The 16313-nt window shown below is 55.1% G+C and overlaps 7 protein-coding genes across 7 annotated transcripts; 4 read left to right on the plus strand and 3 right to left on the minus strand.

Annotated features, from left to right (window-relative positions):
• Nucleotides 1-1093: 1093 nt before the first annotated feature.
• On the plus strand, nucleotides 1094-3541 carry SETTUDRAFT_129211 (uncharacterized protein). The gene is made up of 3 exons (XM_008025652.1): nucleotides 1094-1396; nucleotides 1925-2135; nucleotides 3228-3541. Exons 1-3 carry the CDS (start codon nucleotides 1145-1147, stop codon nucleotides 3500-3502), a joined length of 738 nt encoding a protein of 245 aa, XP_008023843.1. The 5' UTR covers nucleotides 1094-1144; the 3' UTR covers nucleotides 3503-3541.
• A 318-nt stretch (nucleotides 3542-3859) lies between these two features.
• Nucleotides 3860-5338, minus strand: SETTUDRAFT_38462 (uncharacterized protein; the record flags this gene model as incomplete). Its single annotated transcript, XM_008025548.1, has 1 exon — nucleotides 3860-5338. One exon carries the CDS (start codon nucleotides 5336-5338, stop codon nucleotides 3860-3862), a length of 1479 nt encoding a protein of 492 aa, XP_008023739.1.
• Nucleotides 5339-5926: 588 nt separating this feature from the next.
• On the plus strand, nucleotides 5927-7325 carry SETTUDRAFT_176510 (uncharacterized protein; the record flags this gene model as incomplete). Its single annotated transcript, XM_008025653.1, has 2 exons — nucleotides 5927-6271; nucleotides 6332-7325. The coding sequence occupies exons 1-2, from the start codon at nucleotides 5982-5984 to the stop codon at nucleotides 7323-7325; spliced, it is 1284 nt and encodes a 427-aa protein (XP_008023844.1). The 5' UTR covers nucleotides 5927-5981.
• Nucleotides 7326-7730: 405 nt separating this feature from the next.
• SETTUDRAFT_27223 (glycoside hydrolase family 61 protein) lies at nucleotides 7731-8540 on the minus strand (the record flags this gene model as incomplete). Its single annotated transcript, XM_008025506.1, has 2 exons — nucleotides 7731-8215; nucleotides 8336-8540. The coding sequence occupies 2 exons, from the start codon at nucleotides 8538-8540 to the stop codon at nucleotides 7731-7733; spliced, it is 690 nt and encodes a 229-aa protein (XP_008023697.1).
• Nucleotides 8541-9556: 1016 nt separating this feature from the next.
• SETTUDRAFT_38465 (glycoside hydrolase family 85 protein) lies at nucleotides 9557-13386 on the minus strand (the record flags this gene model as incomplete). The annotated part of the gene is made up of 4 exons (XM_008025549.1): nucleotides 9557-10736; nucleotides 10783-11013; nucleotides 11241-12626; nucleotides 12680-13386. 4 exons carry the CDS (start codon nucleotides 13384-13386, stop codon nucleotides 9557-9559), a joined length of 3504 nt encoding a protein of 1167 aa, XP_008023740.1.
• A 384-nt stretch (nucleotides 13387-13770) lies between these two features.
• SETTUDRAFT_168324 (uncharacterized protein) lies at nucleotides 13771-14980 on the plus strand. Its single transcript, XM_008025654.1, has 5 exons — nucleotides 13771-13852; nucleotides 13935-13993; nucleotides 14050-14328; nucleotides 14379-14635; nucleotides 14696-14980. Exons 1-5 carry the CDS (start codon nucleotides 13831-13833, stop codon nucleotides 14730-14732), a joined length of 654 nt encoding a protein of 217 aa, XP_008023845.1. The 5' UTR covers nucleotides 13771-13830; the 3' UTR covers nucleotides 14733-14980.
• A 374-nt stretch (nucleotides 14981-15354) lies between these two features.
• SETTUDRAFT_168326 (uncharacterized protein) lies at nucleotides 15355-16214 on the plus strand. The gene is made up of 2 exons (XM_008025655.1): nucleotides 15355-15588; nucleotides 15650-16214. The coding sequence occupies exons 1-2, from the start codon at nucleotides 15548-15550 to the stop codon at nucleotides 16029-16031; spliced, it is 423 nt and encodes a 140-aa protein (XP_008023846.1). The 5' UTR covers nucleotides 15355-15547; the 3' UTR covers nucleotides 16032-16214.
• Nucleotides 16215-16313: the final 99 nt, after the last annotated feature.

Consider the following 16313-nt stretch of genomic DNA (forward strand, 5'->3'; position numbering starts at 1 on the left):
CGCGCACTGCAGCCCCCGCGGCCAGGGCAAAGGGGGCTACATGCTGCGTGTGCATATCATATCAGACGGTCGGCGGCTCGGGCAGCAGGCGTGTCCGCGAACAGTGCCGAGTGGGTAAAATGGAGCGAGGCGGCTAGGAGAGCACCATCATCACCACTGCCACTGCCACCACCCTCTTGGCTGACGGAGGCGTGGTTTCGGCGACGCAGCCAGCGCCCGACGGCCACTGACACCGGCCATGTCATGGATGCATGCCATGGATGTCATGGCATGGCTGCTGCCAACGCATGGCCCCGCCATCGTCAGTGCAGCGCTGCTCCTCCTCGTGCGAGCACTCGTGCTCGCTCCCTTGCCCTCGCACCCACGGCCGCCGGGCACCGCGCCTGGGAACGAGTGCCCGTGGGAGGACGAGGACGAGGAAAAAAAAACTCTGGTGAGCGTGTGGGGTCGGCGTGGGCAACGGGCGTTCGTCATGTGTTCCGCGACATTCACTGCCACTCACGCACCCGGGCCTTGGCGCTCGCTTGACATGCCCGATGCGTCCACAGCTGCCCTGCTGCCCACAGCCCTATTTGCCTGCCCACTGCCTCTGCCTCTGCCCTCAGTGCGGCTCGGCTCTACTCGTGCCGCCCGCATGGTGCGCGCGTCACCTGTCACGGCTTGGTAATCGTCGGCCCCGTATCGTCGCCCGTATATTATTATTATTCCATTAGAGTCTATCTGCAGTCAGTGACTATGTAAGACTTTGGCCAGAGGCCGTTCTAGGTACAATTTGTTTAAAGTGAGAGTGTTCTCTGTATAGTACTGCTATTGTGCGTCGCCCGTATAGTATGGCCCGTATAGTGCTCGTAGAGTAGCAGCAGCAGCAGCAGCAGTTGTTATGTACCGTAGCCGTAGTCTGGCCCCGCCGTGTCGTTGCTCGACCTGCGCTCCTGCTGCACCGCGGCTGCCACGCTAGCCCCCACTAGCCCCTCCTAGCCCATTCTCCCATCGCATCCTCAACACCACGCTGCCTGCCGCTGCCGCCCTCGCCGCCGCCGCCAACGCCAACACACTAACACCATCACCACCACTGCCACTACCACTGCCACTACCGCCCCTTCATCTCGCTCTACCTCTCCTCGCCCGCTAGCCGCCCGCCACAATGTCTCTCCAGAGCACCCCCGACATCCCGCTCCTTGTTAGCTCGCCCAACTCGTCGTCGGAACGTCGCATTTCGCCGTCTTGGACCATCGCCCACCTCAAGGCCCGCCTCGAACCCATCACGGGCATTCCTGCAGCCTGTCAGCAGCTGTCGTTGCGCGTCGCCTCCCAAGATGCCCTGCCCATGACCGCCCCCGATGAGCACCAGACGTGTCTTGCTGCCTTCCCGCTGCAGCCGTATGCGGAGATAAGCGTAAGTGCTTTCTTCTTTCTCTCCTCTCATTGCATGCCCCTCTCCAGGCCCTGTCCCTGGCCCGTCTGCGATGCTGTCCTCTCGCCGACTGCCACATCTCCTTGCACCCTTGAGCCCGCTCGACTCTATTCACTCCATGCCCATGGTTGGCCTCGTCGCCTCCCCACGTCGTGTCATGTCCGCATGCCCGCCCTGCCCCGCAATGCACCATCCATCTTTGTCAGCCTGCCAAACACGGGGAATCCAGTCCTTCGGCTCCTCCGCCCATCGTCTACCCACACCTGGCCACGGAACCCGGAATCCTCAGCATGGCGCTTTCCGTCCTCCATGCCCTCCTTTTTTTTTCTTTTCCCCTCGGCCCCCTCGGTCTTATTTGACACCTCATCTTGCCTCATGACCCGACCCCTGCACACGTTTCTGCTCCTCAGCTTCATCGTCCCTTTCTTGGCTCCCTGCCCCCATCTCCCCCCCCCCGCCATCACACGCCGCCCTTGCACTGGTGCTTTGCTGTTGACATGTTGCCTTTAGGTTGGAGACACGCGCCCGCCCGCTGCCCGTACAGACTTTAGCGACCTGTCAGCCGTCGAAAAGTACGAAATGCCGGCGGCAGAGTACGAGCATCGGACCGATAGTGTTCTCGCATGGAAGAAGGCTCAAAAGCTTGGGCGCTTCGATCCAAATGCTCCCAGCATAGAACAACAAAAGATTCGCGCCTCGGAGCGCGAGGTAGAAGAAAGAGGTAAGCGAACAAAACAAAAAAAAAGTCCCTTCGTCTTTCCTCTGCATGTTTCAGGCTCGTACGATTGTGCCACCTCGCGACCTGAACTACGAAAAAGCAACTACGGGCGACTTGTTGATCATCGACGACATTGCTTTGCTCGTATTTGCCATTCCCCTTTTTTTTCAACTACAACAAACATGCTTCAAACATGCCCAGCCAGACTAGAGGGCCGCAAAACTCTCCATGGCCATGGCTGCTTGCACGCTTCATCTCCGTCATGAACCACCGTCCATCAACAAGCAAATAAGCGCGCAACCACCACACGGCGTTGTCACACAAGCCTACTACTCTTTGCAGCAGGCTGCATGACACCCTGAGCCTGGTTGGGCCCAGGCACCCAATGACAAATGCGCCCGCGTCTAACAGGCCCAATCGACGAGGCCACACTTTCCCAGACGTGTTATCTGGATTCTTTGTGTGTCTCCCGATATCGTTCATGTTTCACTCGCTTCAACCCTTTCGTCTCGTCTCGCTACCCGTCCCGCTGGGGCCAAGGCACCGGAACAAAGCTCCCCGAAACTCAAAACGCCATGATAGACGTGCCATCAGCCTCAGCTTCCAGCCTTGATGCGTCGACGCTGCAAACCCATATGCCGATTACAGTGGCTACCGAACGCCGCTGTAAACTCGTGGCGAACGGCTGCTGCGGCCCGCCTCGACTATAGCGCCACAGCCATGGAAGCTTTTGTGAAATGAGCCAGTGTCATGGCCTCTTCACTTTTTGTTGACCACGACGGGCGCAGCGCAATCTCCATGTTCGCGCATTACCGCGTCGCTTGGGAACCTCGTTCGTCCGCTCTTGCATGGTCGATTGCCGATGGCTTCCCCGTTCGGCCCCCAAGTGTGCCCCCCTCACAACGGGCGTTTAGTTCCCTGCCATCCATGCCATCGGTGTGCTCGAGAGGCAGATGGGTGACTTTGGCCTGCATGACACAAAACTCAATCACAGCGTCCATTCGCCCTCGCTACGTGTTGGCAAATGCAGACATTCAACTTTACCACCTGGCCCACACCAATAGTTACAGAGCCACCACTGACGCATCCTCGTAGGTCTTTCCGTATCGAGTCGCGTTCGTTTACTTCCCGAGTCAGACGCACGGCGTGGCACCATATCGTACATTGGCTTGGTGCCAGAGATCCCCGGCACTGGTGTCTGGGTCGGAGTTACGCTGGACGAGCCGACTGGCAAGAATGATGGCTCAGTCAAGGGTAAGCGATACTTTGAGTGCAGCAACAACTGTGGCGTGTTTGTGCGCCCTGAGCGCTGCGAGGCGGGTGATTTCCCGCCGCTCGACATGGGTGACGAGGATCTCGAGGAGCTGTGAGGTCATTTGGCCATTGCACACACACTCACACACACACACACACACACACATGCACTCACGATGCAGCCGAGGCCTGTATTTTCCATTACGTCGCGGACTGCTTCTTGTCATGACTATGCGTAGCAAGAATGTACTGGATCCACAAATTTGAGTTTGATAATGGCGATTGGAATTACCGGCAACCAGGTATGATACATATGCTTTTTTACTATTCAGGTGCACCAGTGCGCGGCAATCATCCCATCATCAGCTTTATACGCGTGGGGTGACGTCCAGACCAGCGCCAAGATGGTGGGACATGGCAACTAATACCAGCAAATCATCGTCTGGGCTTATGTACGTCTGCATTCACATCAACTACAGCGGCAGCACCCACTCGCCCGCCACCCTCGGCCTCGCCAGACTACTCTGTTCCCTCTTCAAGAAGCGCCCATAGCCCTTCTCGCCCAGCAGTCCCCCGTCATCTCTGTCCCAGACGACCCGTCCCCTGAGAAGCGTATACCTGGGCCACTGCGTGATTGTAGCGCCCTCAAACGGCGTATAATCCACATTGTGATGCAGCATGTCATTCGTCAACACAAAGCGCTTCATCGCCCCTTCAGGATACCAAATCACGACGTCGGCATCTGACTCGCCCTCGGTCAGTGCTCCTTTGCGAGGGTAGAGGCCATATAGCTTTGCCGGGTTAGCCGCCGTGACCTGGACGAAGCGCTGCATCGAGATGCGGTTTGCGCTCAGCGTGAGGGGGAGTCGCGTCTCTATCCCGGGACACCCGTTGGGGATGTACTTGAAGTGGCCCAATGGAAACTCGGCCGTGACACTCGACTTCTTGCCGTGCTCAGCGTCGTCGTAGCGGAACGGACAGTGGTCTGACGACAGGATGGTGAAGGTGCCATCGGCCAGACCGCTCCAAATGGCATCGCAGTCGGCCTGGCTCGCGCGCGGCGGCGGCGAGCACACGCACTTGGCCCCCTCGAAGCCCGGCGCCGCCAGGTCGTGTGCCGTCAGGAACAGGTACTGCGGACACGTTTCGGCATAGACGGGCAGCCCGCGGTCCTGGGCCTGGCGGATGTGCAGCGCAGCGCCCGGTGCCGACACATGCACAATGAGCATGGGAGCATCCACAAACTCGGCAAGGCTGATGGCCCGGTACGTCGCCTCTGTCTCGGCCATGGGCGGATGCGCCGATGCATGGTACTTGGGCTCAAAGCGCCTCTGCTTCTCGAGCTGTGCCGTCATCCAGTCTATGACCTGTCCGTTCTCCGCATGCACCATGGTGGTTATGCCCTGGTTGCGCGCCTCGAGCAGCACATCGAGAATCTGGCCATCGTGCAGCTGCAACGCAGCATACGTCATGTAGATTTTGAGCGACGAAACCCCCAAGTCCCTCAGCGCCCTGAACTCGGACAGCGCCGTCACCGACGGGTTTCCCACAATCACGTGGAACCCATAGTCAATATAGCAGTTTCCCCTCGCGCGCTCATGCGTCGCCGCAACCGTATCCAGCACCGAATCCTCGCTCTTCTTCTGCACCGCAAACGTAATCATGCTCGTCGTGCCCCCGCACACGCCCGACCGGCTCCCGCTCTCGTAGTCGTCGGCCGTGCTGCCTTGCCCGAACAACGGCGGCTCTTGCACGTGCACGTGGGCATCGACACCCCCCGGCGTAACGTACCCGCCCTCTGCGTCAATGGTCCGCAGAGCGCGAGCTTCGCTGAAGCTGCCTCGCGGTCCCACTTTGGCGATTTTCGAACCCACAATCCCAATGTCGGACGCCGAGATGCTGGTTTCGGTTACGACGAGTCCGTTGAGGATTAGCATGTCGTAGGTGGTCATGTTTTTTTTTCTGGGGGGCTGATATGGTCTTGTGATTCGTTTGGGATCTTGAGCGACTACTTAGTCGTGATTGTTGAGTGTGGTGATGTGTCAAGTGTCGCTATGGTTCCGTGATTTGATTGTCCGGTTGTGGTTATTCCAGTCTCTTGATCAGTTCCAGTGTCGTGATTATGTAGTATGGGTTGTCCAGTCTTGCTTGCTCAGTGTCGTTATGCTTCAGTATCCTGGTTATCCCAGTCTCTTGCTATTTCCAGTACCCAGCAAAACAAAACTATGCTTCACCAGTCCATCCCAACACGCTGCTGGCTATTCTGTACATACGTAGTCAAAAGGCCAAGTAACCCAGCTTGAGAAAGGAAGGTGGATGCATATCTTCAACCCCTCACCCGCACTGCCTACCCCACCCCACCTTTGAATACACGCCCTTATCAGCGGCCCAGCGCGTATCCCCGCCGAGGAAAGAATAACAATGTTTGTACAGTCATACTATGCTGTCATAGGCGACCAATGCTAGATGCAAGCTAATTACACCACTACTTATTGATACTTGGGTTTTTGCTAATATTTACGGTTGCAGAGCCAAGCGAAGAGAAGTGCAATAGCATCTGGAGATATCAAAATCAAAGCGGATCACAAAACTACCATGGCATCTGGAAATCTCAAAATCAACGCAGAGAGGCTCAATGCCACGCTCCAAGATACATGCACGCAATATGGCGCTCTTGCAGCTCCTTCAACAGGCATGTGTCGTCTCACGCTCACACCAGAAGACCAAGCTGCAAGGGACTGGCTAGTCGCCGAATGCAAGAGCCTGGGATGCGACGTCAAGATTGATCAAATGGGAAACATCTTCGCCATACGTGCGGGCACGGCAAACGACAAGAAGCCAATTGGCATGGGCAGCCATATGGACACGCAACCCGCAGGCGGGAGGTACGGGCTCTCTGCAACGACTCTCCAGCCTCACACAACAAGATAACTGACAGGATCCAGATACGACGGGATTCTCGGGGTGCAAGCTGGACTCGAAGTCCTGCGAACGCTGCATGAAAACAACATCTCGACTCACTGCCCCGTTGCACTCATCAACTGGACCAACGAAGAAGGCGCCCGCTTCCCCGGCGCAATGATGGCGTCTGGCGTCTGGAGCCAGCACTCGTCGACGCCACTGTCAGCCTGCTGGGCTACACGCGACAGTGCCGGTATCGCCCTCAAAGACGCCCTACAGCAAACAGGGTACCTAGGCTCAACACCCTGCTCACATGCTGAAAACAGCCTCGAAGCACACTTTGAACTGCACATTGAACAGGGCCCGCTGTTGGAGCAAGCCGGCAAAACAATTGGGGTTGTTGAAAGCGTCCAAGCAATGCAATGGTACAGCATCCGCGTCTCGGGCACAGAAGCTCATTCCGGGACGACGCCCATGGCCGACAGAGCAGACGCCCTTGTTACGGCTTCGCGCCTCATCACTGCCGTCCGCGACACGGCACTCAGCTCGGGCCTAGGCGTTGCTACCGTCGGCGTGATAACCAGCGATACAGCGTCCCAAGCCACGATCCCCGGCGGCGTCACCTTCATCATCGACATCCGCTGTCTCAGCGACCATCTGGTATCCCAGCTCTCCACCGCCATCTTCACCGCCTTCGACGCCATCATCGCCCAAGAGCAAAACCACACTACATACACCATCCAGCGCACCTGGGGGCTCCCCGAATCCAAATTCCACACCACCTGCATCGATGCCGTGCACAACGCCGCCGTTGCCTGTGTGGGTGAACACCACGTTATGCGCATCAAGAGCAGAGCGGGACACGATAGTGCGTGGACTAGTCGCGTCGTCCCGACTTGTATGATTTTTGTGCCGAGTAAAGGGGGTGTTAGTCATAATCCCGACGAGTATACGCGTCCCGAGCATTGTGCGGTTGGCGCGCAGGTGCTGCTGGATGCTGTGTTGGGGTATGATGGGGTTGTGGCGAGGGGGGAGTAGTTGGATTGGAAGAGAAGAAGAAGAAGAAGAAGAAGAAGAAGAAGGGGAAAAGGGTGGAAGGGGGAAAGAAAGAAAGATATATCTGGGAAATTGGTACAAGTGGTATATTTATTCATTTGTGTGGATATATAAATACTTCTTTTTTTTCTCCCCCGACCAAAAAATCATGGAAGGAAAAAAGAAAGAAAGAGAGTCTTGTTTGGGAAATTTCTATCTAGAATAAAGTGGAAAAAGGGGGCCTGCAGCTGCTGCTTTGCCTGCTAGCACTTTGGGAAAGAAGAAAAGAATGCCATTCCCCCCTTCCTGGTCCTTCTTCTTCTTCTTCTTCTTCTTCCTCCTTACCTTCCCCCCCCCCCTCAAACAAGAGAGGATGTAACAAGCAAAGTCGTCCTTGAATATATGTTTCTAACCAGAGTACACAGCGGGTCCAGGGCTCACATACTTGAAGCTGGAGTCATAAATCGACTTGGAGAAGAGCGCATCGCTAATCTTGTATGCGCCGGGGAAACTGACACCCGAAGGCGTGGCGCTGCCTCCACCGGTAACCTTGACCTGGAAGCAACTGACGTAGGGCTGCGGGCTTCCGGCACCAGCATGCAGGGCGATGGCCTCGGCGCGCACGAGATAGTCGCCGGCGGCCAGCGAGCGCGGCACCGTGAAGGAGCGTTTGCCGCAGTTTGCGTTGAGGATCTCGGTGCCCCATGACGCCGTGGTGCCCGTGTACCCGTCCTCGGCCACCTTGAAGAAGGAGCCGGACGTTGCGGTTTTGGCGTCGCTGACTTTGGCCATGTAGATGAGCACGGGGCCGTAGTGGTTGCCGCCGATGGCGGGCTGCGAGCACGAGCGCGCGCCGGGCTGCGCGTGCATTTCGACGGTGAGGGAGCCGCCGGCTGTGAAATGGATTAGCTTTCTTGCACAGAGACAGTGGATGAGTGGGCGAGTGAGTGAGTGAGTGAGTGGGAAGGGATAGGCCTGGTTTCGTGCTTCGGGAATGCGGAGTGAAAACATACCGGCGACTTCACAGACTCCCGAGGACGAGGCCGGGCCACGGCCACAGAACATGTCCGAGGAAGAGAGGCTGTCAATGGGGCTGTTGTCCTTGACGGTGCGCACACAGGTGCTGGCCTTGTCTGTACTGCCAACCCACAGTTGCTGCCATGTCGAGTGGGCGGAGACGGTGGCGGCCGTGGCGAGGAGAATGGTAGAGTACTTCATGACTGATGACTGAAGATATGTGTAAGAGAGAGAGAGAGAGAGAGAGATCCAAGTACAGTAGGCCAGCGAGAAGTCTGAAAAAAGTAAATTGTTGTCTGCGCTGTATCGTCCCAGTTCAAGGTCAAACGCCAGCCTATTTATTCCTTCTCAACCTGACATCGTGCGCTGGGCTACCAATCTACCAGTGGAGGATTCGATTCGACCCGGGCCGTGATACCAGTTGCATTGCCCCGCAGTCACCACGCCCGAACGCCTGAATGTGTGTGACTTTGTTGCCACAGCCATAGTCCTCACTGGTATAGATTGCGTTGCTCCAACCAAGCTTTCTTGGCGCCAGTTTGCATAGCGCGTGCTCATCAGCACTCAATTTGCATCCACGACGCCCATTTGCGGGCGCGCTGCTGCACGCCCCAGAATTTGCCGGATTCGGCACGGCACTGAGTATTCTGGCGCTCGTTGCATCATTTGGCGTCGTTTCGGATGCAAGGCGCTGCCAGTCTATATGAGAGGCGATTTATTGTCGCTGGTCATTTGGCACACCGCGGACGAAGCGGATGCCGCCTGAAAAGGCATCCCCCAAGACATGCAATTTGTTGCCCGATTTATATCCATGCCTTGCATCTTCCCGACCTGTTCTGTCCAGACTCCAGTGCGTGTGGCCGTCATGTCGGTAGGTAATCAGCCGACATCCTGGGCAATGCTGCCACCCACCAAGGCTGGTCGTCGATATATGAAACGCGACGAAGCGGCTAGAACGGTTTGCTGTTCTGCGTTTTCAATGCCAAGCCTTCATCTTCCGGCTTCGAGGCCGACACGCCGGTTGCGAGTCTATCGACAATATCAAGACGTGTCATTGGCTGAGATGCTCATTTCCGACATGGTAGCATAGATTGACCGTCTCCACATGCAGTTGCAGCTGTTTGACTTGTCCTGTGTTTCACTGCGCTCCTGCATACAGTGAGAAACGACGGTGCGGTTTGGCTGTGTGCATGATCGGGGGAAATTGTAAGTCTCATCTATACGCTCTCTACCTTTTCAGTCTTGCCAAAGTAGTTGGCCAGCGTATTCTTCTGCACTGGCGTCTCTTTCTTCGTACGAGCCTCTGTCTTTGTACTAGCCTCCGTCTTTGTACGCTCACCGATGCCCATTAGTTTCTTCAACTCTTCCCACTCTTGCTTTCCCACGATGCCGCCACTGGCTTCTTTATGGCCCCTTGCAAAACTTTCTCCAAGTCTTGCTCTAAGATCTTTGTCTTCGGCAACAATGCTCTCAAGCTTCTTGATGATATCAATCTTCTCCTCTCCTTCCCTCGCTCGCGCACATTTAGCTACCCGGCACGAGAAATTGACTCTGTCCGGGAGATAGCCCTCGTTTGCACACATGACAATCTCCAGCTTGCTCGACTTGAGCGTACCCGACCAGCGGGTCGCGATGACGGGATGAATCTGCGCAGCTGAGGATATCGAGAGAAGGGCGATGGTGGCGTCTGCGGAGAACTTGGGCGGCACACGTGTGCAGCGGTCGGTCTCACGTCGTACCTCCAAAGATGCATCACGAAGCTTTTCATTCTTGACAACAGAGCCAGGGTTTTCTGCAGAGAGCACCGCATCCCACGCATCCTCGACGTTGTAAGCTGCTGACCGTCGCGGCGCGTTTACCAGGGCCACTGCATCGTTGACAGCCTTCTTCGTGTGCTGTTTGAAGGTAGCCTTCATATCCGGAAATGGGGGCTCCCATTTGATGGTGTTTCCTAGGTCGCCATGAGTACCCAAAGCAGCGAGCCACGAGATCTTGTCGCCCAAGGCCGGATGCAGAGGCACGCAGATGTTGTATGTCAAAAGAGCACTAGTCGCGACTGGCGGGTAGTCGTGGGCTGTGACATACTCGGCACCCTCTGGAAATCCTCCTTCATCTGCAAAATGGTGGTCTATCACAACGCATGTATGTGGCAAGTCAATCAGAGGTGGACTCTTTCTGCTGCCCTGGTCCAAGACAAAGATATATGTTGGTGACATGGCAGTAAGCGCTTGTTTTGTGCCATCGTCATGTACATTAGAGCCCTTTGGGGGAAAGTACACAGATATACGATCAGATGATAGACCGAGAGTAGTAAGGGTGTGATGAAGTATAGCACCAGAGGAAAGGCCATCTGCATCCTTGTCTGGGATGATGACAGTCGGCTTCTGGGCCGCAGCACTGTTGATATTTAGCAGATATTGGTTATGTCATGCATGCAGCTTACCATTCCCTGATAATCTCACGTGCGCGTTCGATTTGTGGGCGCCTCGCCGGCCATATTATCTGACCACTATCATCTTGTCGCGACGGTGCGAGGTGATAGGCAGGTGTTTCAGTCTTTGGCTTCTTTGGTTTAGGAGGCGATTCATCCTTTCCGGCCTTGCGCTTCGATGGACTCATCGTGATTGCGGATGCGTGAAGTAGTCGGGGTTGTGACGATGTGAAGAACGGGGATCTATGCAGCGGGTAGCGTAACCGTGGCAGCGAACAATAAGATTTTGCCAGCCTCCAAGCTAGAACTCTCATCATCCCGGCATTCAGTGGTACATTGTACACAAGCAGAGATGCGACGAGGAAAAGTATATACCAGTCGATGACGTCGCTGATACGCTAGTGAAATTTTAGCCCAACCATCAAATTCGCACAGAATCCGACATACTTTGAAGTCCGTTTTATAAGCACAAGTTTTCGCTTTTCTTTGCGAGGATTCGGTCGTCGAAGCTTATACCAATAAGCTCAAACTGGACTGTCTTTCCGGTATTTTTCTCGATAAATGTGTTTTGCAGTATGTACACCAACGAATACGCTTTGCCCAGCATCATTCCATCGACGTAGATGGCAAAATGCGAGAAAGGGCCTGTAATGTGGCTATGGGGAATTCCTGTGTTTTTCTGCTCGGTTCTTGGGCTCGTGCTGAAGCTCCAACATAGCCGTACATGCTCACAGTCTCCTTCACCCTGTTTCTCAAGTCGCAGTTGGTCGATGGAGCAGGATGGCGAGATATCCAAAGCAGATATGGGCACGATACGGATTGCGGTAATCTCTAGCAGCCGCATAGTCTGTCCCGGACTTGCGTCAAGTGAACCTTTCACATGAATTCCAAGCTCTTGAATACGTGTGTTGGGTGTCGATGATTTTGGTGTGCTTGCTGTTCGCTCCAGCTGCTTTCCAGGTGCGATAGTCAAAAGATGAGCACTCTCCGTAGTACGAAGGTAGAAGCTGACAGTAGCGCGGCTTGTTGGAGGGAATGACCTGTTTAAACTACCTATTTCAACCTGTAACGATCCGTCTGCCGGCATGTTGACTTTGAAAAGTGGAAGCCATACTTCGAGCGAGTCGTCCACGTTTGGTTGGTTTTGCACAGCTTCAATTACCAGGCTAGAAGAGCTCGCGTTCTCCAGATAATGCCGAAGCTGAACAGGCTGATTGCTGTCCCTAAACATCATCGGACAAGGAAGGATAGACTGACTGCCTAGTTGTGCATGGGTGCTGTAGCCGTTAAACAGGTCGTTTGCTTTGTCATCGTGCACAGCGAAAGCGCGATCAAAATCAGTGAAGAAGAAGCTTTCCGAGCCAACTGTCCTCTCTTCCGCAGTCTTCAAGAGTGCAGAACTTTCGTTTGCTTGATGGCGGGATGAGCAATCCCCGCAAGAGCATTCTATATCTTCTGCGAGCGGAGTTCCCTCCCAAACTGCATGTTCAATATCCAGGCCATGGCCCGGGAAATGCTCAAACGACCATGCTGGGGCAAATATGCCTGCTGATAGGCCCAACTCTGCGAGCCTAGCAACAGCTACGCCAGTGTTTGTGCCACCTCCACCATATTCGGGATACGTAACGCGTGGGTGGGTGAAACTCGACTTATTCTGTGCCCATACGTCAATGCCGAAGAAAATGTTTTGAGGCGGAAATTTAATTGAAAGAGCGAGATCAAGGGAGTTCTCAGCATCAGCATCTTTCCAGCAGTAATTTGTGAGTATACTTCCACAGGCCGTGGCAAACTTGATGTTGGATGTGTTGAGTGCATTTTGATACGAAATCTTGTTCGACGCGGTAAGAGCATCATACCTAGGTTACTGTTATATCATCTCAAAGTCTGATTGATAGAGGAAGATGCCTACCATATAAGCCTCATTCCCTCACTCATCTCGTTCTTCAGCTGGCAAAGGAATGCCTCAAGGGTCTCGACACTCCAAGTATCGTTCAGGAATGCCTTTTCGATGTTCACTAGCCAGCCGTCGAAGCCATAATGTGTGGCAATGCTTGCTAATGTTTTTGCCAATGGAAAGTGCATATCGCCCCCGTCAACTGTGTACTGTAGGAGGCGTTCAGAGCCCTCGATTTGCGGCTCAATCAGGATGGTGCCCAAAACCTCTACCCCATTCCGATGCAGCGTATTCGTCCATGTTGGCGGGGGCACGCATACCAGCTTGTGTGAGAAGTAGATGAACACATTGATGAATTGAAGATATCCACATGAATAAAGCTCTTTTTCCACACCGGTCGCTTGCACGCTCTCATATGCATGGTAGTTGCCCGAGTAGTCGTGGATCAACAGAACACGTGCTTTGCCGGGGTCGTCGTGGACATTTCGATCCTTTGTTCGTAGGCGCGGCGTATTGGCTCTTTGGGGAGGGTCAGAATCCCCCTCTACCCATGACTCCAGCTGGTCAAATGTGTCGAAGTATGTGAAGCCTTTGAGCCGATCCAAATCACGCTGTTTGCGTCTCTCATCAGGCGTCGGCCCGGTGTCTGGCATGGGGAACAAGTGGCGGTATCCATCACGAATCGGTCGCAGTATGTCTTTCCAGCCCAGCAGGTAGGCCATGGTAGCGGTGGGCTGGATGAAACGGTAGTGTTCCTGGTCATTTACTGGAACCTCGAGATACGCCAAAGCTAGCGCGGTTTATCTCGCGGAGCCGCGTCGTTCCCAGTGCAGCACATGCAACGGCGTGGACCAAAGTAGGCGACAATGTTTCTCACAGGGGTAGGTAGTTATTCAGCAGGTATAACCCCAGCCAGCCGCGAGCTTCCCGTGAATAGCAACCTGTTATGCGAACCGCTGCGGGAGCGGGCGTCGATCAGAGGTGACGTTCCTGACAAGGGTGTGTCTTGGCGCGCAAGGATTACGTAGCTTCATCCCTACGTGCACTGCTGCCGGAACGTGTCTTTTTATTGTGACAAGAGTAAATCTCTCCACACACCAACCACCCTCAGTCGCCAAACATTTGCTGCTCTGCAGGAAGCGCCCAGCGACACACCGGCCGCCACGATGAATCCCTTCCGACTCTTGGGTATGCAGATTGACGAGCGAGGGCCTGCGCGACTCGAGAGGGCGCCCTCTGAAGCGTGATGGCAATGCTGACGAGCCCACAGCGGATTTATCCCATCTGCTCTCCATCCTGATCCTTCTGCATAAAATGAAGACTTCGAGCGTGGGTCGATGCATTCGTGTCTTGCGGCGCAATGACTGGAGCTAACGCGTCGGCAGAGCGCTTCTGGCATCTCGTTCAAATCGCAATTTCTCTACCTGATTGTCTATCTCACGCGTTACGTCGACCTCCTGTGGACCTTTTACGAGCCGTCGGCTCTCTACAACACGGTTTTCAAAATCGTCTTCATCAGCTCGTCGGCGTACACTGTGTACCTGATGCTCAATGACTACAAACCGACGCACGACCCGAACCTGGACACTTTCAAGGTGCAGTATCTGCTGGGAGCGAGCGCTGTGTTGGCGATATTGTTTCCGTACAAGTACACGTTCTCGGAGGTATGGCGTGTCTCACCGCGCTGAGGCAGTCATGCTAACAGGGCACACAGATTCTCTGGGCTTTTTCCATCTGGCTGGAGTCGGTCGCGATTCTGCCCCAGCTTTTCATGCTACAAAGGACGGGCGAGGCCGAGACAATTACGACGCACTATCTTTTTGCGCTGGGCGCGTACAGGGCGCTGTACATTCCCAACTGGATCTACCGCTACTTCTTCGAAGTACCCCGGTTTTACGACCCAATTGCTGTGATTGCTGGCATCATCCAGACTATTCTCTACTCTGATTTCTTCTACATCTACTATACCAAGTAAGTCGCGGTGCTGGGCTGGTCAGCGCACGTCAGACGGCTAACAGCACCACCTCACAGGGTCGTCCAAGGCAAGAAGTTCAACTTGCCCGTATAGAGGATTGTCCGCGAACGCTGCTCTTTTCTGCTGCCGGCGGCCGAATTCGGCGTCATTTTGGCTTCGTGTACTGGCATAACTGCTTGGGGGGCGTTTAATGGGCATTTTGACAGACGGACAGGGGTTGGACCATGGTTAGGTATGCGTTTGCGGTGGCTCCTTGGATGGGTGTTGCGCATGTCCGGAGACGCACCAAGAAAAAAGGGTAGACGGCGCTTGTAGGAAGATACCAATGAAACGATGTTGACATGTGGTAATGGCGGACGTCTGTCGCGTTCGGTTCCATGACCCAAGCACGTGACGGGCAACCGAGTCATTGCCGGCCGCGCATACGTGGACAAGTGTCTTACGTAGCTGCTCGCGCGGGCGGCAACGAGTTGCAGGCCACGCAAAGGCGCATTGCTGGGAAGAGAGTGCGCAGCGCCCATCAGCCATGTTGCGTCATGGAGGCTGGCCGGGCTGAAGCACGTGAGCACGAGGGTTGCCTGCACCAGTGCCAGTGTCTGTATGCAGGCGCCACCCACCTACGGCGTCGGGGGTGCCTGTTCATCAACCGACCCTAGTCCGCCGCCAGCATCTCCGCTCTACTCGCCTTCACTGACAGCCGCTGCACCCTTTTTTTGCCCTCGTAGCCCATATTAATACCTTCGCTCACGGTTTCCGCTTCGCCACACCCGTGTCTGATTGCGCGCTGACGGCAGACCGCCGCTTCTCCCCACACGATTAGGGAAGACTATACTCCAAGACGCCCAAAGACGAGAGCGTGTGTGCGCGCCTGGCAAACGACACTGCCTCGATCCCCGACACAACACACCATGTTTTGCCTGCGAAGCTGGATACCGGTGCTTTTCTTCTTGTCAGTCGTACCCATTGCCCCTCGACGGCAACCCCATGCACATACTTACCGCCATTCACAGACTGCGAACTCATGCCTCGCCCGTCTACCTCGTGCTCTTCATATCGGCCACGTACTTCCTGAACCGGCCGTGTGTGTATTGCTCACTCCTCCTCTTCATTCTCGTCGTCGCGCTCTTCGATTTTCACACGCCGTGGTTTGATGCGCCGCTGTCGGATAGCGCGGAACTGGCACTCAATGGAACCGTCTCAGAAACAGCCAGTGTGCTGGCGCAGGCGGCGAACCACACGGCACAAGTTGTGGTGAAGACTGCCATAGACGGCGTCAAGGGGAAGGTCGGCCTGGGCCAGGCGAGCGATGCGCAGAGTTACGAGTGGGTCAAGGGCCTGCTGGGGAAAAAGGAATGGCGGATTCAATGTCTCGATGTACTCATCAGAGTGTGAGCAGCAATGAATGCAATACAATACGTGGCAGCCCGCCCTTGGGAATGCGTAGGCTTGGGCGGCGTTTGTGAACGAGGACGGCTTGATTGGATGGATAAGATATCACTGCATGACTGGGCGTGTGTTTGAAGCATTTGCATGGCGTAATAGGGATCACTACATACTATCCAAAAAAAACACCATTTACTGCTATTCACTGGTTCGCGTTCGCGTGTGATGTAAGCCACGCGTCGAGGGCAGGGGAAAAGGGCCACCACGGCGAGGCGCCCATGGACCTGGTGG

Source organism: Exserohilum turcica (genome assembly GCF_000359705.1).
Source record: "Exserohilum turcica Et28A unplaced genomic scaffold SETTUscaffold_15, whole genome shotgun sequence".
NCBI lineage: Eukaryota > Fungi > Ascomycota > Dothideomycetes > Pleosporales > Pleosporaceae > Exserohilum > Exserohilum turcicum.